The 24,384-nt window shown below is 57.3% G+C and overlaps 1 protein-coding gene across 9 annotated transcripts in view; it reads left to right on the top strand.

The window, feature by feature from the left end:
* The window catches only part of VAV2 (vav guanine nucleotide exchange factor 2), a 165,850-nt gene extending 144,423 nt beyond the window's left edge, over positions 1-21,427 (top strand). For 6 of the 9 annotated variants that reach the window (XM_032418668.1, XM_032418666.1, XM_032418667.1 and 3 more), the window contains 14 exons: positions 520-629; positions 1,582-1,683; positions 2,109-2,197; positions 4,726-4,742; positions 5,528-5,549; positions 6,478-6,605; positions 7,814-7,888; positions 9,080-9,132; positions 10,387-10,503; positions 11,969-12,056; positions 13,088-13,211; positions 13,988-14,074; positions 15,011-15,165; positions 19,142-21,427. In XM_032418668.1, coding sequence (XP_032274559.1) covers positions 520-629; positions 1,582-1,683; positions 2,109-2,197; positions 4,726-4,742; positions 5,528-5,549; positions 6,478-6,605; positions 7,814-7,888; positions 9,080-9,132; positions 10,387-10,503; positions 11,969-12,056; positions 13,088-13,211; positions 13,988-14,074; positions 15,011-15,165; positions 19,142-19,189 — 1,215 coding nt within the window. In that variant the 3' untranslated portion in view covers positions 19,190-21,427. The remainder of the gene's footprint in view (positions 1-519; positions 630-1,581; positions 1,684-2,108; positions 2,198-4,725; positions 4,743-5,527; positions 5,550-6,477; positions 6,606-7,813; positions 7,889-9,079; positions 9,133-10,386; positions 10,504-11,968; positions 12,057-13,087; positions 13,212-13,987; positions 14,075-15,010; positions 15,166-19,141) is intronic. The other 3 variants (XM_032418670.1, XM_032418669.1, XM_032418663.1) reach the window with 2 other exon arrangements.
* The last annotated feature ends 2,957 nt before the right edge of the window (positions 21,428-24,384 follow it).

Raw genomic sequence — 24,384 nt, 5'->3', positions numbered from 1 at the left:
ACATGTGCACACGCAGGCACGAGTACCCGGTACACGTGTGCACACACAGGCACGAGTACCTGATATGCATACACACATGTGCACACGCAGGCACGAGTACCCGGTACACGTGTGCACACAGGCACGAGTACCTGATATGCACATACACACATGTGCACACGCAGGCACGAATACCCAGTACACTCACATACACACGTGTGCACACACAGGCATGAGTACTCGGTATGCACATACACACGTGTGCACACACAGGCATGAGTACTCGGTATGCACATACACACGTGTGCACATGCAGGCACGAGTACCCAGTACACTCACGTACACACGTGTGCACACGCAGGCACGAGTGCCCGGTACACATGCACATACACACGTGCACACGCAGGCACGAATACCCGGTACACTCACGTACACACGTGTGCACACGCAGGTGCAGGCCCCAGTGCCCGGTACATATGTGCACGTGTGTCCGTGCGCCCCAGGCCAGGCCAGCTGCGAGCCTGTCCCCTTCTCCCGCAGTGGTCCTACGGTTTCTATTTAATTCATCTGCAAGGAAAGCAGGGCTTCCAGTTCTTCTGCAAGACCGAAGACATGAAGCGGAAGTGGATGGAGCAGTTCGAGATGGCCATGTGAGTGTGGGGCGAGCCGCAGCGTGGGGGTCCTGGGAGCCCCAGGGGCAGTTTGTCTGGGACCCCCGCAGGCAGGGCTGATTTCAAACGCCCAGAGACCGAGACAGGCTCTGTCACCCCGAGACCCCAGGCACACCTCGGTAGCACCTTCGCTGTTTTATAATCTGTCTGGGGCCGGCGCCCCTCCCTCTGGGACACCTGTGGCCCCGAGGCTGAGCCTGGCACAGCTGGCCAAGGGAGCAGTGAGGGGCCAGGGCAGCTGCGTGCCAGTGACGCCTGGTGACCTGGGTCCTCAGCGCCTTACGGGCGGCTGGACTATCTCGTTTTTGTGAAGGCACAGGGCTCTTTTTCCGTGAAACCTAGAAGGAGCCCCCAATATGTCCAACAGAGAAAGGGGATCACGGGTCCCCAGACACACCGGGCCCTGAGGCCAGAGTGGGGTCCTGGAGTCAGGCGGGCCGGGGGCCTCCGGGCAGGGGCGCTCCCCTCCCTGGTAAACACCGTGGGTTCCACCTGTCACGCCTGGCCCTTCTGGCTTTGTCGCCTCCCATGCATCCGGCCCTCGCGCCATCTGATCGTGGATGCGGTCCGAGTGAATGCTGGACGTGTCCCCCTAAATACTTCCGGGTGCTCATCCTGAGCTAAGCGCACCATTCAGATTTTAAATCTCAAGCTTGCATACGGTGAAATCCCTAAGGGTACATTGGCTGAGTTGTGACAAATCCTGCAACTGCCAGAAACCCTTAGCATCCTCCTAGAAGGCGCACCTGCCAGGATGGCACGCTTGTCAGCCCTCACGCAGACCCTCGTTCTGCCTGGGGTGTCGGGGCAGGTCCAGCCTGAGGCCTGGCCTCCTGACCTCCGGCCCAGCCTGCTCCTGAGCCTGGCTGGCCCCCAGGTTGACCCCGCTTTGGTAGAGCTCAGGGAGCCTGGGCCTCTTTCCCTCGGTCAGGTCCAACATCAAGCCAGACAAAGCCAACGCTAACCACCACAGCTTCCAGATGTACACTTTCGACAAGACCACCAATTGCAAAGCCTGTAGGATGTTCCTCAGGTGAGGAGGCTGCCTGCCCCGGCCCCTGCCTGCCCGCGCTCACGGGGGCCTGGGGCTGCATCCGTCCTGTGTACCCCTCGCCCTGACCACCCCCCTGCCCCCCCCCCGGCCAGCCCTGTGCTGGGCCCAGAGCGGCTGGAGAGCGTTCCTTCAGTGTCAGACCATCCAGGCCCTCGGGCATTCCGGATTGAGCTGGGAGGGGAGGCGGCCGTCCCTGTGGGAGCCCCGGGCCTGCCATGCGGGGAGGCAGAGCAAGGCCAGGAGAGGTCTGGGAGGAGAGCCAGCACCAGGCGGCACGGGAGAGCGAGGCTCTCAGCAGCCCAGGGCGGGGTGATCTGTGTGCAGATGGCGAGGTGGGGCTGGGGGTCTTCGGGCCTTGCCATTGGCTCGGAGTCGTCCTCACTTCCCTTCCCCCCTCCATGCAGGGGCACATTTTACCAGGGCTACCTGTGCACCAAGTGTGGTGTCGGGGCACACAAGGAGTGTCTGGAGGTGACGCCTCCCTGCAAGATCAGTGAGTACCGAGCCCCGTTCCGCCCGCAATGCACAAGCCTCCAGGGCTGCTCCTCGGGGCCCCGTGACCCACCCTGAACTGCGGGTCCTGTGGCTCACAGCTGCCCCGGTACTTCCCTCCTGGCCCAGCTGCCTTCCTGTATTCTCCTTTCCCACGATTGAGACCCCACGGAGCAGGGACCCGATGAGAAAAACCAGGGCTCAGAGAGGGGAGGACACCTGGCCCGGGTCACACAGCACCAAGAGGCCCTGCCTGTGGGGCATTCCTTGCCAAAGCGCTCCCTCCTCACTAGGGGGGCTCCCGCACTTCTCTCTGCCTCTTTGTACCCCCACCCCATTCCGGTTGTAAACTTGCAGAACCTCCACCCCAAAATGGGCACAGAACATTCTTGGCAGTTGCGTGGACGTTTCTGATCATAGAGAAACGCTGGTTGTAACTGTTCTTTACCGCTGGTTCTCCTGCACCCAGACAGGTCTGGCCTTCCTGAGCCACGCCTTTAGCCACGTTAGCGTGCCCACGTGTGCACACATGCACGCATGCACACACGCACAACACCTACAGGGCTCCCATGCTCTTCGTGCCCAGGTGTCGGGGGGGAAGCTGAGGCTCAGGGAGGGGAGGGGACCCGAGCCTGCCCGCTGACATCTGGGCTGCCCAGGCTCCTCTGGCGGATGCATTTGGGGGAGTACCCCGCCTGCAACAGCTGGACGGGCCGCCAGAAAGCCCGAGACGGTTCTGAGCCGCCACGGGCAGGGCTGGCTGAGCACTGGGTCGGGTGGGGATGCTGCAGCATGAGTCTGGGGGCGGGGGTCCCTGCCGAGGGCCGGCTCTGCCCCCGCACCACACGTGGGTGCCCCTGTTCCTCCCACATCCCCCGGGACGGTCCGTTGCCCTGCGTCCACACTCGGGGAAGCTGCACTCAGAGACGGGGTTAGCTCACTCCAGGTAGATGGAAAACCGTATCAGGCCTGCTTGTCACCCTGAGCCACCACCAGCAGAATAGAAAATTTTGTCTGTTCTTCATTTACTGTGACTGCTGGCCCGGCGCCCTGACTGCGAGGAGGGTCCGACAGGTCAGGCAGACCCCCTCCTCCGGCCACAGGCCCGATGCAGCCCCCTCCACTCCCCCACGAGCCTCCTCTGGGCTGGAAGTGCCGGCCAGAGCCCATGGGCACAAACGCGGCTTTTCAGCTTTGCCCATCGATACCGCCCTCTGGTGGCCGTGTTCTGTCACACGGGTGACGGAACAGTTCATGTCTTTTGACTTTTTTTTTTTCTCTGATCCTCAAAGTAACATGATTACTTACCAAAAATTTGGGGACAAAAAGAGAAGAAACGGAATACAGAAAAAATAAATATCATCCCTGAAGTTATAAAGAAATAACTAAAGGTGATGTTTGATGTATTTCCTTTCAAGTTTTCGATTTTAGAATGAATCTTTCTGGGTTTTTAGTCTCCTGATTATTAAAAATGCTCATTTCCATAGAAAATTGGGGAAACGTAGGGAAGAGTAAAGGAGCAGGTCATCCACTCACGATCCCACCAGCCAGACAACCACCGTTCGCCGATGCGCCCTGTTCCCTCCGCCGCACACGCCTGTCCCCCCGCCCAGTCTCTTCTCATGTTTGCGTGCTTTCCATCCTGCCTACGAGTGGGGTCTCACCAGATGGGCAATTTCGTGTCTTCCATAAGCCGAAGTTGTCATGGGCGTCCGCCCCATGTCACTGAGAGCCCGTGCTGGGCACCTGGTTTTATTCCGGAGAGTTCCGCGCTGGTCCAGCGCTCTCGCCGTTTGTGCTGGGCTTGGGCTCCGGGCAGCGCCTGTGACCCGCAACGAGGCAGCTTGAACTGTGTTGCCACGGGGCCAGGATGGCCCAGAACGGAGCCTCTCCCCGGGGAAGCCTTGCTGCTTCTACTCCCCACCCGGTGCCCACCAGGCCCGTTGTCTCTGTTCCGTAGGGGCTGTCGGTGACCGTCCAAAGCGGTCTGCCACCGAGAGTGTCACGTGGTGTTCAGGTCGCATTAGCCACTCACGTGCGTTAGCCATTGTGGTCCTTGCTTCGCCCGGTGGTGGAGTGGCGGCCCCGCCTGCCGGATGGCTGGGGCCCAGCTGGGCACCGCTTCCTCCCCCGGGGGTACCCCGAGGCAGGCAGGAAGAATCTTCGGGACATCTGACAAGCGGAGGAGCCCCGTGTCTGGGAGCGAGCGCGCAGGCAGATGGGTGGTGTGCGTCCTGACAACCTCTTGTCACCGGCCCGTGGCAGGCATCCCTAGTCAGGCGTGGAAGCTTTGCCTTTGAGCCCACGTTCCACCCGGGGCTCTCGGGCAGCTGCTCCCATCAGAGCGGAGTCGGCCCAGGTGGGAAACCTGTCTGCCAGTCTGTGTTCCCCGGGGACCCCCGACAGCCAGCACTCCGAGTGTGCCGGCGGAAGTAAACGAGGGACACTCGTGGTCGCCGGCTGTGCTCACGTGGGGGGGAGCGTACCCCCCGGGGCTTGCTGCTGACACCTCACGTGCTTCCTTTTCAGGTTCTCCCGCAGACTTGGTGAGTTCTCCAGACTGTTCCCTTCCTGCCACTCTGCACCCCACGCAGCCCTGTGTCCCCGAGCCAGAAACACCTGTTGTTCCTGATCTCACCACTGCTGGGCCCACCCTGGCTGGCGCACAGGCCACTGTTGCTCACTGGGGCCTTCGATTTCCTTCGTGGGCCTCAGGAGAAATGGGTCCCCCTGCACAGGAGGTCCCAACAGGGCTCTGCTTGCCCCGTGGCTTGCGGGTGCCCAGCTCTGGGACAGGCATCCACCCACTAGCCCCCCCATCCTGATGGGGCTTAGAGCCCTCTGTGCCGCTGACTTAGGGCAGACGTTCCCGCCGTGGGGTCTAGTCAAACGAACCAGCCCTTACAGGGTGCTCGCCGGGCCTCGTGTGTGGTACAGAAATGCCCTCATGGAGGCGGGAAGAGCTCTAGCATTCGGTTGCATATGCAGTGGGACATGTCCCCGGACAGAGATGACAAGCCCCAGGCTCAGAGCAGGGAGGCCCCCAGGGCTGGCGTGGTCAGGGCAGCCTTCCTGGAAGAGGTGGGAGTTAATGGCGAGGGATGGATATCCCGGGGCAGTGCAGGGGCACCGAGGTGGAGGGTGTAGGTAAGAATAGGGGAGGGCTTGTCAGAGTGAAGCCGTGTCACGAATGCCTGTGGGCCTCTGGGATGTGTCCCTCTCCTCCCCCTGCTTCCTGCCTCGACCCTTCTCTCCCGGGAGGTGGGGGGCAGGGGGTGTCGATGCCGGGGCAGCCCTCCCTGATCACTGTGGTTTGTCCTTGCCCTCCCAGGACGCCTCTGGAGCAGGACCGGGTGAGTCTGTGGGACTCGGGCCCTCTCAGCTGCCATCCAGGTCCGTGGTCACTCTGGGGGCCAGGCCTGGGCCACCGTGACTGCCCAGCCTCGCCCGGCCTTCTGGGCTCCAGGCTCCCTCCACGGCCACGTCCCCGGGGGGCCATCGTAGTGTCTGATGAGGGCCCAGCGTGCAGAGGGTCAGGGTCCTTCCAGGGGGGAGGGCTGCAGCCGGAGCCCCCCTCCACGGGGTGGGCCTCAGAGGGCCGCTTCTGTCACTTTGCCGATATCCCCGTGTCCTCGTGCCCCCTGCTTCGTACCGTGTGGCAGGAACGTGGCTTTTAGCTGTTGAGGGTGGACGGCGTCGCGAGCCGAGCTGCGCAGTCTGAGCCGTGCGGGGCCACCGTGGCCTGATTGTCAGGAAGCAAAACCAGAGCCGCACTGAGGCCCGGGACACCCGTGTTGGGGCCAGGCCTGCAGACAGGCCCACATGCAGCTGGTGGGGTCAGAGCCGGGCTCGGGCCACAAGCGCCCTGCAGATGCCTGGGGGGCCCAGCCGGGACCCCGTTTCAGCCCCAGAGCCGCCTCAGCCAGCTGTGTGTGGCCTTAGCCAGCCCCTGGGTCTCGCTCGCCCCTGGTCCCCCATCTCTGCCTTGAGGGGTACCCCGTGTCCTGCTCCACACACGGACTCTCAGTCACAGATTAGAAAGGGTCTGGAGGAAAACACAGGAAGTGCCACTTAAAGTAAGCGGCCACTGCCATAACGAGCCCCTGAATCCGTTAGTCCCACGGTTTCCTTATGACACTTGACAAGGGGACCTGGGGTCTCATGGGAAGAACTTAGGGTCCCTCACCCAGGAGCCCTGGGGAGCCGAGGTCAGTGGTGGGTGGGCTGCCGGCCAGGACCGAGTCACTGAATGAGGGGCCCCCTCCTGCCCTGTGCCCGCAGGTCCCAAGATGGTGGCCGTGCAGAATTACCATGGCAACCCAGCTCCCCCCGGGAAGCCAGTGCTGACCTTCCAGACGGGCGATGTGATCGAGCTGCTGAGAGGCGACCCCGAGTCTCAGTGGTGGGAGGTGGGTCCTGGGGCCCGGACGGGCAGGTCTGGGGGTCAGGGACCATCCCCGGTGGAGGGAGGCAGGCTGTGAGCAAGACCTGAGTTCTCTCTCAGGCAGGAATTCCAGGGGTCCCCAGCCCTGTGTTCCTCGGGGTGTCTGCTTTCACGGGCCGAGTACAGCATCCCCTCCCGTGTGCCTCCTGCTGAGGTGCGTCCTGCACACCCTCCCCAAGGCTCTGCCCACCTCCTGCCTACCTGCCCAATGCAGGTCAGAACTGCAATGGGGCAATCAGGTGTCGTGCTGGCCCCAGGGGGGTGGGGGACCCTGTGACTTCCCCCAAGGAGCTGCTGTGTGGTGGAGCAGAGACAGACGGGGACATGGTGTCCCGGGATGGTTACAGTTCTGAGCCATGAAACTGTTCTGTGAATGGGCCCACAAAGGCGGAGCCCTCCTGCGCCCACCTGCCCCTGGGCACCCGAGACCCACGGGGTCAGCATGGTGCCACGGGAGCTCGGGGCACCTGGCCCAGCCTGGCCGGCCGGGGGTGACTGAGACCTGCTTAGAGTGAATGTTTGTTATGTTCCCGTGACTGTTACCACCATCACTGTTGTTTTGCGATGGTCCTTTGTCACTCCATACTTACAGATGAATTTATTGTGCTAGACCACACCTTCACATAACTGGAGATTCGGAAGGTGCAGAAGGGGGTCTGCAGGATAAAGTCTCTGACCCCAGCTGCCCAGTTCCCAGGCCCAGGTGTCCCCAGAGCCATCGGTCCTGGGTGGCCTTGCAGAGAGGCTTTGCCAATGTGAAAGGGGGAGGCCGAGGAGGAGCGGCCGGGAGGACCTTGGGAGCCCCGGCCCCTGCAGACCCTCCCAGGGTTCTATCAGATGCCCCCGGTCCACACGCCCCTTCATTTGAGAAACACCCTGTAGATACAAGGACTGGAGAGCAGCTGGGGGTGGGGCTCTAACCCCAGCTCCAAGCAAGTCTCTCAACTACTTCTCTGGGCCTCAGTGTTCTCATCTGTAAAGTGGGGACGCCACCCGCCTTCCTGCCCGGCGGTCATGAGGTCAGCTGAGGCTACAGCGGGGAGTGCTGCCGACACATGCTCTTCTTAGGACCTGCCCTCACCCCGTCCTTAGAATAAGCTGAGCCGCACGGCAGTGCCCGCCGCACCCCCTCCCACTGGCCCGACCCAGCCCCCATCGTCTGTCTCCTTCCAGGGTCGGCTGGTGCAAACCAGGAAGTCAGGCTACTTTCCTAGCTCGTCCGTGAAGCCCTGCCCCGTGGACGGAAGGGTAAGCACTTCCCACAGAAGCTTCTGGAGCACAGTGGCCGGGAGGCTGGGGCTTCTGAGGGCTGTCTCCTCACTCGGGGCATCTGGGCTTGGTCAGCACGTCCTTGCTAAGTAGCCATTGCTGGCCCTGGAGCTGGGGGTCGGGGGGGCTGAGGGGCAGGGGGTGCCCTCGGTCTGAGGGGCTCAGCCAGTTGGGTGCTACATTTCTCGTGGTTTTAGAAACACAAAAATGGGCATTTCTGCAGCAGTCGTAATAGACGGAAGACCAAAAATGTCACCTTTCTCCAAATTTTAGGGACTCTGTAAGTCTTCTGGGACTATTTTACAGCGCCAGGGAGGAGAGGACTCCCCTGAACGTTGGAATTCAGAGCTAGACTTTAGGATATTTGGAAAAAGGCCTTTCATCTGAGTAGTATGGAGCAAATCTTTCTGTTACAAAAGGCATCAAGCAGTCAGTCGTGAATAATGGAATTACCTCCACCCACCCCCTAAAAAAGGCATTTAAAAGTGCCGGAGGGAAATTTCTCCAGAGGGAGCAGGAGGTGGGTCCAGAACACCACGGGAGCCCTGGTGCCCCCTCCAGGCCCCGCCTGGCCTCTGGCCCCATCTGCCAGCGTCAAGGGGACCGGACAACGGAGGAGGAAGAGCATCACTAACTCACTGGGTGGCCTGGGGCAGGTCCCATCCTGCCCTGGGCCTCAGTTTCCCCATCTACATGGTGAATGGGGTGGAAGGGGTTAGGTAGTCCATGAGGCCTTGCCTGGCCTGTGGCACAGTGAGGGGAGGCCAGGGTGGGGCCTCTGGCTGGTGAGGGGGCGGCGTGGGGTCTCGGGGCTGCTTGGCCAGCGTGTGGCCCGTCACCTGGAGGAGAGGCTGCCGCCAGCCAAAGAACACCTGCCCTTGGGGCCCTGAGCCCATCTGTAGCAAGGAACTCTAGCTGTAGGATGTGCTCCCGTCCCTACTGGGACATTCCTGCAGCCTTCTGTCACCTCTCCTTGGGGATTTGCACCCTATCAGTTGGTCGCTGCACATTCAATCAAACCCACTGGGACCTCGCAGTCCGGTGGCTCCGGGGCTAAGTCCACAGATACCACGGTAGCCAGTGCTGGGCCCGAGGGTCAGGTCGCTGATCACAGGGCCCCTCTGGCCCCACTCGGGGCAGGACATTAACCCGAACATTCTCTCCTGCCAGCCGCCCATCAGCCGGCCGCCATCCCGGGAGATCGACTACACCGCCTACCCCTGGTGAGTGGGGCAGTTGCGGTGGCCCCGTGAGCCCGTGAGCAGGCCGGGAGGGGTCCCCCGGCTGCCTCTTGCTTGTGTCCAGGTTGGCTGAGCCCTGCTGGCCGTATGTCTCGGGGAGTCTTCTCTACCCCGAGGCAGGTTTTCCCCATCACGAAAACAGGTCATCGGGTTATCATTTGGAAGAGTGAAGCCCCCCCCCCCTTTTTTAACATGAGCTTCATCATAGAAAATATAGGAAAGTGGGATATTTAAGGCCAAATGTGTAATCACACATGTACGCATGGAGCGGCTTGATGAGAACCGTGGCGCTGTTGGGATTAACGAGAGCATGAAGGTGGACGATCTAGGAACAAGTCACAGATACAGGTCAGCTCGGGGGGCCAGCTTTTACTGGTCTGCCTGCTGGCCCCCCGGGCTGCCTCGAAGGACTGGCCTTGTGGTCATAGCTCCCTGTGTTCTGCATCCTGTGGTGGCCACAGAGCCATGGGCGGCTCAGGGGCGGTAAACCCCTACCCCACGCACATCTGGCCTTGAGATTTCCATCTGGGGGCTCATCCTGTGCCCAGTGGTGCAACACCTGTGCCCTTGGGGTCCTGGCCTCCTCCGCCCCTGGGCTTGGCCTTCCCCTCCAAGCCTGAGATGCCGCAGGTCTGTCCGCCCGGTGCCGTGTTCCCCGCACTCATGTCCAGGGTCGAGGGTGCAGGACAGGCCTGTGATTTTCATTTGAGGGAGTGACAGAGAAGCTCCATTTCCGGCTGTAGGTTCTATCTCAGCTGCACATTATTTACCGCAGTCCCCAGTTGGCCTGGCAGGCGGTGCAGGTGGTAAAGGGTTTGTTTGGGAGGGGGCAGTGAGGCTCGCCTGGCTCTCTCCAGGGTGGCTTCCGTTCAGGGAGGCGGCAGTCTGTCAGTCTGTGCAAAACCCATTGATGTCCGCGGGCTCCCGTGCGTTGCAACAAAAGTAAAAAATCCACACATGAGTGTTTATGACTTGCTTTTCCTACAGCGAAAACTTAGAAATTTGCTCTAATGCTCGTGTTGCTCGAGCCCCTCTTGCAGACCAGGTTCTGTAGAAAGCTCCCGGGGGCCAGGCTGGGGTCTGGGGGCCTCATTCTTCCCCACGACAATGTCACCCCACGAGTGCCCCGCCTGCAGGGGCTCAGGTGGCTCATGATGCCCGTCAGCGCTGTTGCAGAGGCCTGGGGGTCCTCCAGGCAGTGCCAGTGTTAACCTCCGGCCTCGTCCCACCTGCTAGGTTTGCGGGCAACATGGAAAGGCAGCAGACCGACAACCTGCTCAAGTCACACAGCAGCGGGACCTACCTAATCAGGGAGCGGCCGGCCGAGGCAGAGCGCTTTGCTATAAGCATCAAGTACGTGGTGGCCTGCGGAGCAGGGAGGCCTCTCCCCCAGTGCCACTCTGAACCACGAGCCCACGTCCCTCATGGGTGGGGGTGGCCATGGACTTCATTGCCCTAAGCAGGACCCTTTTGAGACGAAAGCCTGTCAGTGGGTCTGCACAGTGTAGCTGGCCCGGGACACGTGTGAAGGCCCTGCCCAAAGCCACGGGGTGGGCTTGGTCCCACGTTTTTCAGGTTGTGGGCAAGGGTACTATGGGGGTTAGGGCCTGGCAGCCCCGCTGGTGGGCTTTGGAGAGAATGGGAAGGTCACACCACTATGGCCTCGCGGCTTCTGCCAGTGGCCTTTGATCTGGTTGTCCTCTGCCCAGAAGCTGTCCTCTCGTGCATCTGCCACCACCCCTTCGGAAGAAGGAGTCTGCCTGGTGGCTGGGCACCATCGGCATAGGATGCTCACTGGACATCTTGGGTCAGGCCCCTGGCAGCCCACGTCCAGCAAATAGGGGCTGTTGGCTGTGATGACCCCCAAGGTCTGGTCTGGTCAGCTCTCGACTGCCGCCCCTCAGGGTGGCCTGTGTCCGGGGAAGGCCTCCACTGGTCTGCTGGAGGTCAGAATCCCACAAATGCTTGGAGCGTGAAACAAGCCCACTGGCTCTAAAGTAGTGGGAGCAAAGGAGACCAGCGTCGGAAAGGACAATGTCCAGTGCAGGAGCTGGACGTGGCCCAGGTCCCTGGTGAGCAGGCCCTGCTCCCCAGCAGAGGTTCCCGCACACCTGTCGTGGGCCCGGGGAGCATCACGGACAGTGACAGCGGAGTGCGGGCCGAGGGGCAGGTCAGCCGGCCAGCACCAAGCCGGGAAGTGGCAGAGACCGCACTCACCTGATGGGAGATCACGCGGCACCTTCTGGGTGCCTGGCCTGCAGGGCTCCCCCATGGGGCTGAGACCGGCCCAGGAGCTGGGGGTGGGGTGAGCACCCCCCCCCCCCCCCCCCGCTGACTTTCAATCCCAGAGAAACCGTGGGTGGTCTACAAAGGCTCCCCCAGGAGAGGCCGCTGGCCGGATTGGATTATCTGCCGGTTGTTTGTTTCATTAACCGATTTCCAGTTGTTAAACCAACCTTGCATTCCCGGAATATCCCACTGGGTGTAGTGCAGAGTCCTTCTCAAATATTTGGTTTATGTAGGCATACACGTGGGGAGAGATTCAGCTTGCTGGTGGTTTGCTGAGGACTTTTGCATCTATAGTCATAATGGTTGTTGGTGTGTTTCCTTCTCTTGGGGTGTCTGTCTGGCTTTGGTACCAGCTGGCGAGGGGCTGGAGTGGTATTTGGGGAGCAGGGGGCATGAGGAGGCTTTTCTGTAAGGTCACATTTGAATGGAGACCCGAGGATGCAAGCCCAGGAGGTGAGGATGGTGGGGGGCAGCTTGGGCTTGTGCTTGGCCTAAGTCATGACCTCCATGGCCCGAACACTCTGCCCAGGTTCAACGACGAGGTGAAACACATCAAGGTGGTGGAGAAGGACAGCTGGATCCACATCACAGAAGCGAAGAAATTTGAAAGCCTCTTGGTATGTGATCCTGTGGCTCCCGTGGCCTGGTCCATGGGGGTCAGGGGAGGGCCCGGGGGTCCCACCGCCGCCAGACCAGGAGAAGAGGCCCCCTGCATGCTGCTGTCTGCAGGCCGTGCTCACAGAGGGCCAAGAGCCCGGTGGGGCTTCTGCATCACTGGGGGGGATCCAAGGAAATGGGTCTGGAGGGCTCCTCGGGACAGTTCGGGCCTCATGACAGCCCCCGCATTGGGACTTCTGCCCCCGAAGGGTTCCCCTGGTGGACAGTGAGGGGAGGGCCCGCCTGCCCTGCCTGCATCCCTGCAGCCCAGCTCCCACACGCCCCCGCCGCCCCCCTCCCCAGCCAGAATGCAGGTAAAAGCACAGGCCTTCTTCACACGATTTTAAAGTGAGACCTGTGGCATCTTTCCTAACTTACGAGCATTACGTGTACCGAGAGGATCTGACTCGAGCACCTGAGCCCTTAGACGGCCCACTGTGGCCGCAGAAAAGCACAAAGTAAAAAGTATCCACAGTCTCCCACCGCCCCCAACCCCAGTGTTAACATTTCAGGGTGAGTCCTCCCGACCTCGAAGAATAGCTTAGGTGTGGTTTATATCACGGTTTTCAAACGAAACCGTTGCCCACACTGTGCTGTCAGCCTGCTTTTCAACGTGATAAACTTCGCCGTGGGCACAGCCCTCTCCTCTCCGGACCCGTAGCCACACGGCAGCCGGTCGCTGGCACCTGCTGGTTTTTCGGGAAGCCCTTCCTTGGTGCCGGGCGCGTGGGGTTGCAGGCTTTCTCCATCAGAAAGCGCTGCGGCGAGCCTCCGACTGCCGGTCTTGGCTTTCACCCCTGATTTTCCTTGAGCAGCTGCTGGAGAGAGACTGCTGGCTCAGAGGTCTTTGCGACCCGGACCACCCACCCTGGGTGGGGTGCTGGGCGGAGAGGACGAGTGCCAAGTGAAACAGGAGGGAGAGGGAGGCCAGGGCACCTGGGAGGGCTGCCTGGAGGCGGTAAGAGCACCGGCGAGCGCGTGTGTCCCGCAGGAGCTGGTGGAGTACTACCAGTGCCACTCGCTCAAGGAGAGCTTCAAGCAGCTGGACACCACGCTCAAGTACCCCTACAAGTCAAGGGAGCGCGCGGCCTCCAGGGCCTCCAGCCGGTCCCCAGGTAATGCCCGCACCTGCCCGGCACACCAGCGCTCACTCTGCCCATTTCCCACGGCCCTGGCTTCACCGCCTCCCTGCCCTTGAGGAAGGCTTTCTGTGGGACCGAGGCCAGGAGCCCCTTCCCCGTCCCCACCCCCAGAAATCCATCACAGCCCCCTCCTGAGCCGGGGTGTCCTGGCTGGTCTGCGGGACAGGCGGGGAGTGCAGGCTCTGAATGGCCGCTCCGGGCCTTGGCACCCATGCCCAGAGTCAGCATGGGGAGAGAGCAGGGCAGGTCCCATCTGTCCTTAGATCCCTCCCTGCGCCCCAGCCCCCTGGGGGCCTTCACTGTGAGGGAGCTGGAGCTGGTGCCTCCGTTTGTGGGCCGGGCTCCACGGCTCAGGACAGGGGGGCGTCTTGCTTCAGGCCCACCGGGAGTTAGAGGCAGGGCGAGCCCACGGCTGCCCGCTGCACCACCCCGCGTCCCCAGCCGCCGGGCCAGAGCAGGGCAGGAGAGGAACAGTGGGCCTTCAGCGGGCAGCTGGTGTGCGCGGGGCGAGAGGCCGGGCTCCCTGCATGAGTGGTTTCCGAGACCCTGGAGCCAGCCGCCCGCTGGGAGGAGGTGGTCCAGGTTCTCCAGGGAACAGGCCCAGAGAGGCAGTGGGAGGGGCAGCTCGGAGGCCGCCAGGCTGCGCCCCGCACGCCCCGGGCAGGCCCGGCCCCCCACGCCCTGACCCTGCCTGCACGCGCCTGGGCACGCACGGGCCCGCTTTCACGTGCTTTCTCGCCTCTTTGCAGCTTCCTGCGCCTCCTACAACTTTTCTTTTCTCAGTCCTCAGGGCCTCAGCTTTGCTTCTCAGGGCTCCTCCGCTCCCTTCTGGTCAGGTACCGCTGGCGCTCGGGGCGTGGGGGGGCCCGGCCTGCAGCCCCCGCCCGCAGCACCCGCAGCGGCCTGCAGCCCGGCGCGGGCTGGGGCCGGGGCCGAGGGGCCAGGGACGGGGGGGCCGGCCGCCAGGGCAGGGCTGAGGATGCGGTCAGGCTTGGCGCTGCCCCCCTCGCTGCCGTCACCTCTCGGACTCGCGCACCCCGCTGGCCACTCCCCAGCTTGGCAGCCCCTGTCCCTCCTGGCTTGTTGAGAGCTTTCCCTCTGGCAGCGGCAAACAGCTGGGCGGCCACCCTCGGGGCGAAGGCGGGAGCGGATCGGGCGGGCCCCACCGGGCGGGCCCTGGAGGAAGGGGGACGGGGTGTCAGTCGGCCCCGACTGCGTGGCCCTCCGCTGCCAGAGTCAGAGCCCCTCCCCAGCCCCTGTGTGTGTCCCCTCCATCACGGATGTTGTCCCCTGCTCAACAGGGCTCCGGGGCCCCCCACTGAGCTGGTCTAGTTAGGTGTCTGGTTTGGTTTGGGGGTCTGGAAGTCGGGCCCTGGGACCCTGGGGTCTGGCTCCAGGTGCTCCATCAGAGTGCAGGCTGGGAGCTGGGCAGTGGTCACTCAGCTGACCCCTGGCCAGGTGGCACTTGTGCACCAGGCATGCAGGGGGAGGCCCTGCGGGGAGTTGCAGTGGTCAGAACACCGGCCTCTGCTCTGAGCCCATGACCACACTCGGCTGTGCCGGCCCCCAGTGTGGCTGGCGACCGCTCCGAGCGCCTTCATGGGAGGCTCGAAGAGGCCATTGCCTGTGGGGCTGGGCGGAATAGGAGAATAGTCTGTGCCTTCAGAGCCTTTCTACCAGACAGCCCTCCTCCCTGCACAGGGGGCCAGACACCAGGGGTCCACGCTTGGCCCCGCCGCCAGCTGTGTGACCCTGCCCATCTCCTCCAACAGTGTTCACGCCCCGTGTCATTGGCACGGCCGTGGCCAGGTACAACTTTGCCGCCCGGGACATGCGGGAGCTCTCGCTGCGGGAAGGCGACGTGGTGAAGATCTATAGCCGCATTGGCGGGGACCAGGGCTGGTGGAAGGGCGAGGCCAATGGACGGGTAAGTGGGGCAGACATGGCCTGGCTCAGCCTGTGGGCCGGGTTTGGGCAGGCTGGCATCTCAGTGCAGCCTGCCCCAGCACCATGCCCACACCCCCTGAGCCACAGACTCGAGCTGCCCCGGTTGGAGCTGGATCCAGGACCATCTGACGCTGTATCTGGGCTCAGGCCTGCTCTGTGGTCCTCTGTGGCCACAGCAGGGCCATGTGTTTCGTATGCACTCTTCATGTTACTGGTGTGTACCCAAGCCCTTTGTGCAGGCAGAGACCACAGGATGCGAGCAGGGCCCAGGAGTCCTCTGGCCTCACCTATGTCATGGGGAGATGGGAAGGGGTACACCATGTTCCCACCCACCCTGCCCCTTCATGCTCTTCCTGAGGACTCTCTCCTCCCTGTCCACCCTGTGACCCTGCAACACTCTATGGCCCCTTATCCCTGCACCCTGTCTGGACCCAATGGCTTTGACCTATCTCTGTCAGAACTCACCCAGCAGGATACTGAAGCCCCACGTGGGGCAGATTTGGAAACGTCCAGCTATCCTTGGGGCTGCAGCTGCCTGCAGGCAGGCACGCTGGGCTGTGGAGGGTCGGCTTGCCTTGGCTCCCATTGCCCACCATTCCGTGGCCAGGTGGCGGAGCTGGTCTGCCTCCACCTAGCATGTTGGCTGCCCTTTGGAGGCCTGGGGTCAGATCCATTTTCCACCCCACATCCCTTCAGAAGTGTGAGGCCACCGAGTCCTGGGCAGCTGACCTGGAGGGCTGAACCACTAGCTCTCAAAGTGACCCTTAGGGCGCCAGCACTGGAGGTACCTGGGGCTGTAATTCAATGAGCACATACCTGGGTCCTCCTCACCCAGATCCTGAAGGTCAGGAATAGACGAGTTTCCCAGGTGATTCAGAACTACTGGCTTAGAGTATTACTAGATATTCCTGTTGCTTTGACCCTGTTGTGAAGTGTTTCTTTTTGTCTGTGGCAATTCTTCTTGCTTTAAAGTCGACCTTGTGTTGTTCGAGCAAGCCAACTTTTTCTTGTGGGGGGGAGTTAGTGTTGTATGTGGCCGACTTCATTCTCTCTTGCATTACTTTCAACTTTTTTGTATCCTTATATTTAAGGGAGATATAAGATAAAATGTTATCTTAAACAGTTTTTAGAGCTAGTCTGTTCTAACAGTCTCTGCCTTTTAATGTGTATGTAGCCCATTTACATTTACTGTAATTACTGAGCTGCTTAGATTTAAATCTGTCATCTTTCTGTTTATTTTCTATTTGTCACATCCATTTCTTCTTTTTCCTCTTTTCTTGCCTACTTTTGAATTAATCAGTATTTTTTTTTTTTTTTTCTATTCTACTTCCTGGCTCCTTGGTGGCCATTCTTTTCCTATTATTTAGGAGTTAATACCTTAGGGATTATAGCATGCACTCTGACTTCTGAGAGCCCATTTTAAATTAGTACTTTTACTACTTCCTGGATGATGCAAAGACCTTACAACTTTTGACTGTATTCATGTTCCTCCCAACTTTTGTGCAGGTGTCGTCATGTATCTTAATTCTATGTATTTTTCAGTCCCATGAGACATTATTTTTGTTTTAAGCAGTTAGTGTTTGTTTAGAGTTACCACCTATTTACCTTTCCCAGGGCTCCCCATTCCTTCATGCTTTCTTGTATTTCCACCCAAAATCATGTTCCTGCTGCCTGAAATTCCCTCTTCTAGGTATGTTTTTTAGTGTGAGTCTGCTACTAATAAATTCTTAGTTTTTGTTGGATCTGAACACCTCTTTATTTCGTTTTCTTTTTTTATGTTCTCATTATAAAACATTTGTAATGTATTTGACACAATTTCAAACCTAAAGAAAAGTTGCTGTAGCACAAAGAGCTCTCACATGCCCAGACTTACCAATTAAGAATGGTTTGCATGTTTGCTTTATCATTTGTGTTCTCCCTCCCTCTCTGCTTATTTTTCTCTTAACCATTCGATAGTAAATTGCAGAAGTCCTATCCTTCCCCCCTAAACCCCTTAGTACTTCAGTGTCCTATGATCAAAGACATTCCCCTTTGACAGAATATGATTATCTAATCCACGGTCCATATTCAGATGTCACCAGTTGTCCCAACTGTGTCTTGTCTACCTAAATGAATTGCATTTACTTGCTATGGCCCTCAACTTTGTTCTAGAACAATCCTCAGCCTTTCTTGGTCTCACATGACTTTGACATTTTTGAAGAGTACGGGTCAGTTATTTTTGTAGACTTTTCCTCCATTTAAGTTTGATATTTCTTCGTGATTAGGTTATATATTATGTATTTTCAGTGGGAACATAATGCAGATGTTATATCCTTTTCAGTACTGTAGTGTCTTATCCAGCGGTATATAAGGTCAGTTTGTCCTATTATTGTGACATTAATTTTGATCATTTGGTTAAGGTGATATCTGCTGAGTCTCTCCACTGTGAAGTGACTGTAATTAATCAGTAATCTTCAGGGTAATACTTTGAAATTATTAAATATCCTGTTCCACATTAAACTTTCACCTACTAGTTTATCATTATCATTCATTGGTGAATTTTGTCTCATCACTTATTCGTATCATGGTTAAAAAACAGTGATTTTCCAGCCATTGTTTCTTTAGCACTTATTAGGGGACATTCTACTGTAAGGAACACCCTTCTCTTCTCTTGGTCATCCCCCAGGGGGTGGGGTCAGTCATCCCTCCAGTGAGACTGGCTTCCTTTTTGTGAAGAATCATGTTGAGCTTATTTTCAAATAGTATTCTCTAGGGGATAAATTTGAGGCTAGCAGGTATTTTATTTTGGCACTTTGGGGATATCATTCCATTGTCCTGGTTCCATCGTTTCTGTAAAGAGCTGGCCAACTTTTTTTAAAAGGGCAGGGAGGGGCAGAGGGTGAGAGAGAATCTCAAGCAGGCTCCACGCCCAGCACGGAGCCCAACTCGGGGCTTGATCTCACCACCCTGAGATCATGACCTGAGCCAAAATCAAGAGTTTGATGCTTCATTGACTGAGCCACCCATGTGCCCCGAGAGCCAGCCAACTTCTTAACATTGCTCCTCTGCAGGAAATGTCTCTATTACTCCCAGTTTTACATATTAAAAAAAACAAAAACAAAACTCTGGTTTTTATCAGTTTTACTATAATGTGCCTGGGTGCGGTTTTCTCTGTATTCAGTTTGCTTGAGATTTGTAGAGATTTTTAAAATCTGTGGCTTGATGTCCTTCATCAGTTTTGGACGTTTCTTCAAACAGTGTACCTGCTCTGTTTTCTTTTTTCTCCTTCGGGGGCTGTATTCACATGAGCGTCAGTTCGTTTCATCATGACCCAGATGTTATTTACCTTCTTTTACCTGTTTTTCACCCATTCCCTTATTTCCCATCCAGCTACTTTCCACTGGCCCGTCTTCCGGTTCCCGAGCACTCTCTTCTGCTCTGTCTAATCTGTTGCTAAATTCTATTGGGTTCTCAATTTCAGTCATATTTTCCACATTAGGATTTCTATTTGATTTCTGGTTTCAGTTCACTGGTAAATTTTTATGCTTTATCCTCAGTTTCCTGAAACATATATGTTGCAGTTATTTACATTTCCTGACTGATGATTCCCATCCCTGAATGACCTGTAGACTGGTTTCTGTTACCTGCGTTTTCTCTTAGTTTCTGTCACTGCATCCTGACTGGATGATGAGCTTGTGAAGAAAACACCACTGAGGCTTGGGATGGTGTTATTTTCCTCCAGGGAGGATTTAATTTTTTTCTGGCTGCCAGGTTGAGGGAGAGCAGGTCATTGTGAACTGCTCTGGGCTGGTGCATTTGGGGGTCACTCCTACCCTGGGCCGCAGCTCCACCAGGCTTCTTGGCTTAGAAGAACTCAACAATCTTTTGCAGGATCCCCAGTTTCCATGCTGGCCTCACCCCGACATTGGTGCAGACACGTGCACACACACTCTCATGTATCCTGCCATCTTTTTCAGATCGGCTGGTTTCCTTCAACATACGTAGAGGAGGAGGGCATCCAGTGATGGCAACAACATGGACAGGACTCGTGGGTTTTCTTGGACGAGTCCAGCTCTGAAGTCTGTCTCTAGCCCCGTGACACAGAGGGGACATGCCCGCCAACCTTCCCGTCTTCAGCAGCCCATAGGGATGGGGAGGGTGTTCAGAATCCTAAATGCGAACTGGCCCACCATCCGCCTGCCCTCGGTGGCCTGTCCTGGGTACGCTACTTGTACATAGAGGCGAGTTGGGCCGGCCCCGCTGTGGCTGCCACCGCCAGAGTGCTGAGGAGGGGGAGCGCCGGTGGTGTTCTGAGCCAGGCTCTGGGTGACAGCTGAGGCCGGAGTTCATCTTGCCTCTGTCCTGTTGCGACAGCATTCAGGAGCCTAGGTTTGAACAGCAGGTGCCGTCCCAGGGAGGGCTTGAACAGCAGAGGGGACCCTCCCCCAGCCCCTTCTGCTCAGCCCTGATGCTCAGCCTGCCTGCTTTCTGCTGCTCCCAGGGGGAAGCTCTGGGCCTAGAGAGTCAGAAGGGACCAGAGCCAGGCCTTTTGCTGCAGCCCCTGCTCAGCCCCACTCAGCTCCAGCTGTGCTCGGATGTAGGAGAAAAGAGCACTGCTAGGGGGTCTGTGCGGGCCCCTTGACCTCCTCATGGCCCTCTGCACTAGCGAGGTGCAGAGACCACCCAGGGCAGGTCCCTCTCTCAGGAGGGAGCTTTAGTGAACGATGAAGTTGCCGACCCTGCTCCCCAGTCAATGGTACTGTTCTTTGCCCTGAATCCCAGGCGTGTGTCTGTCCTGTCCTGCTGCCAGGTGGATACACCTTTTGTAAATCCTGATATGGGTGAGAAGAAAACAGAGTTTTCCCCTCGCTCGGGCTCTGCTGCTCACATTCCCCTCCGGGAGGAGGCCCCCCCCCCCGCCCAGCGCCCCCCAGCAGGTGGCCCCTCTGGGACTCTTGTGTCCTGCAAGGTGGTTCCTGAGGGTCTTCCCAGCTTTTGCACAGGATGTTAGTTCTAGCCCTTGGCAAGTCTTCCCCCTGCAGCCCATGAACTGGGCCCGTGGCCAGCTCGAAATAAGTGCTCTTGGGGATGGCCTTACCCCCGAACTCCCCCTCCTGACTCCTCCTGGCCTTTTGAGCTCTGGCTTTCTTGTCCAGACCCTTTTACTCTGCCTGGATATTGCATCAGACCTAGGGATGTTGTCTCCCTGCAGGCTCTGTGCCACAGATGCTGGAGAAACCCGGGCTACACGTGTCCCCTGTACCTTGGTCAGCTGCCCTGCCCTGTGCAGGGGAGGGGACTGGGCAAGGCCGGGCGTGGGGAAGGCTAGCCCCCACTGGGGTGGGTGCTGGTTGCCACTCTGCACTCCTGGGCTTCCTCCGAAATCAGCCGTGTGGCCTCCGGGCTCGGCTCACAGGCCCCATGTCCCGGAATGGGGAGGTGGTGGGGAGCAGGTGGGGACAGTTAGCAGCAAGGCCAAGAGAGAAGGTGGCCTGCAGAGGCTTGAGAAGCCAGGGTGAACAGGATCGTGTTTGGGCCAGAGGGGCAAGGGGATCCCGGGAAAGAAAGAGCTGGTCTCGGAGAGAGCAGCCCCCAGTCCCCATCATCAGGGTGCACCCAGCACTTTGCGTACAACCCTGGGCTCGGCCGGCCCAGCCACGAGCCTGGGGTCGGGGGGAGAACCAGCCAGGCCCTTTCGTGTTTACTGTTGTCAAAAGGGTTCTGTTTTGTTGTTTTGTTTTTGGTTTGGCTTGTTTGTTTTTTAAGGGAAGAAAACAGTTTGTAATTATTTCATCCAAAGCTCCCATTCTATATCTGTGAATAATAAGGAAGATATTTTATAATAGCAAGAAAATGATGTATATTTGAGGTCATCATGAAACAAGTCATCACGACCACGAGGAATACCGAGGGAACAGAAGTCGGAACCCTGGTTTTTGTGAATGTTTTGTTTTGTTCTTGTTTTTTTTGAAACATGTATTTGGTTTGGTTTGGTTTTGCACTGCATGAGGCAGGAGGGGAGGCGGGCCGGGGCAGGCTGGGAAGCGGGTGGTTTCAGCAGGAGATGGGAGGCCCTCTCTAGGGGCTTTGGACCTGGGGCCTGAGATTAGCTGTGAACACTTAGGAGCCCGATGCATGCGGGTCAGGGATCTGGGGGTCCCACAGCTGGTGACGACCCCAAATGGAACACAAACTGTACATTTGCCACTAGGTTTTTTCAGACCACAGTTTTTATTGCGAATAAACCTAAGTTCTTTTCTGCAGTGTGGCTGGATGCTTCTGTGTGTGTCCAGCAGAGACTGCCCCACCCACACACTGTCAGCCCAGGATACAGTGGCCTGGATCAGGCATAGGCCTTGGGGGTGGCCCAGCCTCCTCCCAGCTGGCCCAGGTCCACGGGCTTCCTGTGCAGTGTCCCGTGGGACCCTCCAGCAGCCATCAGAGGCAATGCCGCTGTCTTCTCATTTGGGGGGGATTCATCCCTAGCCCTACCACTCAGGCACGTCCTTCAGCTCCTGAGCCTGTTTCTTTATATGTGTATGTTGGAGATAAAAAATAATACTTCTCTCTAGAGAGTGGGTCTGTGGCCTATGATAGAGAAAATCTAGTCAGGCAGAGATTGATTTCTCTCTTATGGAGAAGCAGTCCAGACAAGGTAGAGCAGGGATGGCTTGGTGCCCCACCCCCCCACCCCAGGCTCCTCCCCTCTTCATCATGTGCCTCTATCCTTGCTGTGGCCTCATGGTCCAAGGTGGCTGCTGGAGCTCCTGCCATCAAGGCTGCGGGCAGAGGCAGAGGTCGACACAGTGCTTCCCTTCCCCTCCTTACCCAGGGCTGAGGCATATGGCCACTCCTGGCTGTGGTGGAAGATGGGGACTGCAGGACTTGAGCTGAACACATGGTCACACCTCCTCCCTATTACTGAGGAGACAGAAGAATACCATTGGGGTGGGTGACCAGCCCCAGGATCCACATCAGAGTTGTGAGGATCTCACTAGACTTGGAGTTGTGTTGGTGCTCAGCAAGTGTCAGATTTTGTTGCAAACCAGGGAGACAAGTACAGATGTTTGAGGTGACCCAGAGAATGGTGGATCCCACCCCAGCCCTGGTCTCCGGGACCCAGAGCCCCAGAGTCTGGCTCACTCTGATGCCCCTGAGAACCAGATGGGAGGCCTGCCTTTTCTGGAGCAGCCCCCTCTCTGAGCAAATTTCTCAGGCATGAGGCCCCGAGAGGCCTGGTTGTCCCAACACCACCTCCCCCGAGAGCCAGCTCCAGCTCTGAGTTCTCACGCCCACGTGGGGGATGGACAGACCCAGACACTTGCTCAGCATTCCCTGGGCCAGTGGTCCCCGGCTGCCCTTAGCAGGGCTGAGCAAGTTGGAGAGAGCCCCAGGCCAAGAAGCAGAGAGCCATGGTGCCTGGAGGGGAAGTGTGGGTGGACTTGGGAGGGCTGGGGAGCTTTGAGGGAGAGCCTCAACAGCACCTGCTGTGCGGTCCAGACCCAGGAAGGGTGGGAAGCCCCAGGCCTGCTCAAGGGCCCCTGTGTGGATGGGGGCAGAGGCCAGGAGGGAAGAGGAGCGTGTCTGCCTGAGGTCACCCCAGAACGTGGGAAAGCATCTCAGAGCTGCACACTTCTGGTCAGAGGGCCTGATGCCCATAGGGCTCTCAGGGCACCAAGGCATCATGCCCCTTAATTCTGACAAAGTGGACTTCCCTGGGTAGGGCCACTGCAGAGGCCGCCGTGTGGAGCTTTAGGGAAGTTCCCTGGACAAGACATGGGAACCACCCACTTTTGGAGGTGAGGTAGACCCCTCTCTCCACTCCTGCACCACAAATATAAGAATGCCGTATAAAACACCAGAGAATAGAAGAGGCTGAGCTTGGAACAAGGTGACCTGTCCCAGAAAGAAGAGACACAAAGCCAGAGCAGATATTGGGAGCCAACACCAAGGTGGCTGCTAGGATCTCAGGCCCTCTGGGGTTGAGACCAGGGATTCCAACACTCAAAGCATTGGCTCCAGGACCTGGGAGGCCAGGAGCCGGAACTGGGTTCCTGTGCAAAGCTGGGGATCTCGAGGAACACCTCCATCATGAAAAGGAAATTAACACACATGGGTAAAACCAAAATCACAGAATGGGACAAAGATTTTGATTGGTTTGTTAGCTTTCCAGAAATAAAAGAATACAAAGGCATACCATACCCTCGGACAAATTAACACAGAATGGTTAACCCTGGACTTCCAAAGATAAAAAATCACGAATGTAGACAATTTAAAACTTAATGTCATACCAAATAGATTTTAGAGCAAAACAAACAAAAGGTGTCACTAGAGTTTTAAAAGGCTTACAACATAATGATAAAGTTCTCATTTATTAGAAAACATCAGTTTTAAACTAGTATGCTTTTCATAATAGAACCCCAAAATACATAAAGCAAAATTGACAGAAGAACAAAAAGAATGAGACATACCCACCATCATAGATGGGAGGTTTTAATACAACTTTTTCTCTTTATCTCTGTAACTAAAAAGTCAAGCAGACATTGAAACAAGAAGAAGTAAGGATAGAGAGTAGAATAACATAATTAGCTATTGCATATGCAGAACGTTGTGGCCTCTTGCAGAGTACACATCATCTCCATGAAGATTTACCTCACACTGACCCAGAAAGCAGATGTCAATGGATTTCAAATCCTATAGTTTAGCTTCTCTCACTCACCATGAGGAGTGACGTTAGAAATCAGTAATGAAGGGGCGCCTGGGTGGATCACTCGGCTAAGCATCCAACTCTTGATCTCAGCTCGGGGTCTTGATCTCAGGGTCATGAGTTCAAGCCCCACACTGGGCTCCACGCTGGGCATGGAGCCTACTTAAAAAAAAAAAAAGAATAAATCAGTAATAAAAAATACACAAGAAACATCCATATGTTTTTAAATTAAGAAACATACTTCTAAATAATTAATAACCAAAAAAGAAATTCAAGGAAATTATAAAATATTGCAAATGTATTTTTTTTTCATTTTTTTTTCAAATTTATTCTTAAATTTAAAAGGATAAAGATAGTTGATAGCACAACTTGTAGTATACTACTGAAACTGAACTTGAACTGAAATTGGTGACCTTGACAGCTTGTATTACAAGAGCCAAGGACTGGAGGTAGGCTTTCCTTCTTTCAGGCTGAAACAAAACGTTGATTCCTTGAACAAAAGTTTTATGTCTC

The sequence above is a fragment of the Phoca vitulina genome, unplaced genomic scaffold (assembly GCF_004348235.1).
Source record: "Phoca vitulina isolate PV1807 unplaced genomic scaffold, GSC_HSeal_1.0 scaffold21, whole genome shotgun sequence".
Taxonomy (NCBI): domain Eukaryota; kingdom Metazoa; phylum Chordata; class Mammalia; order Carnivora; family Phocidae; genus Phoca; species Phoca vitulina.
The sequence above is the reverse complement of the archived record's forward strand: the minus strand, read 5'-3'. Positions and strand labels throughout refer to the sequence as shown.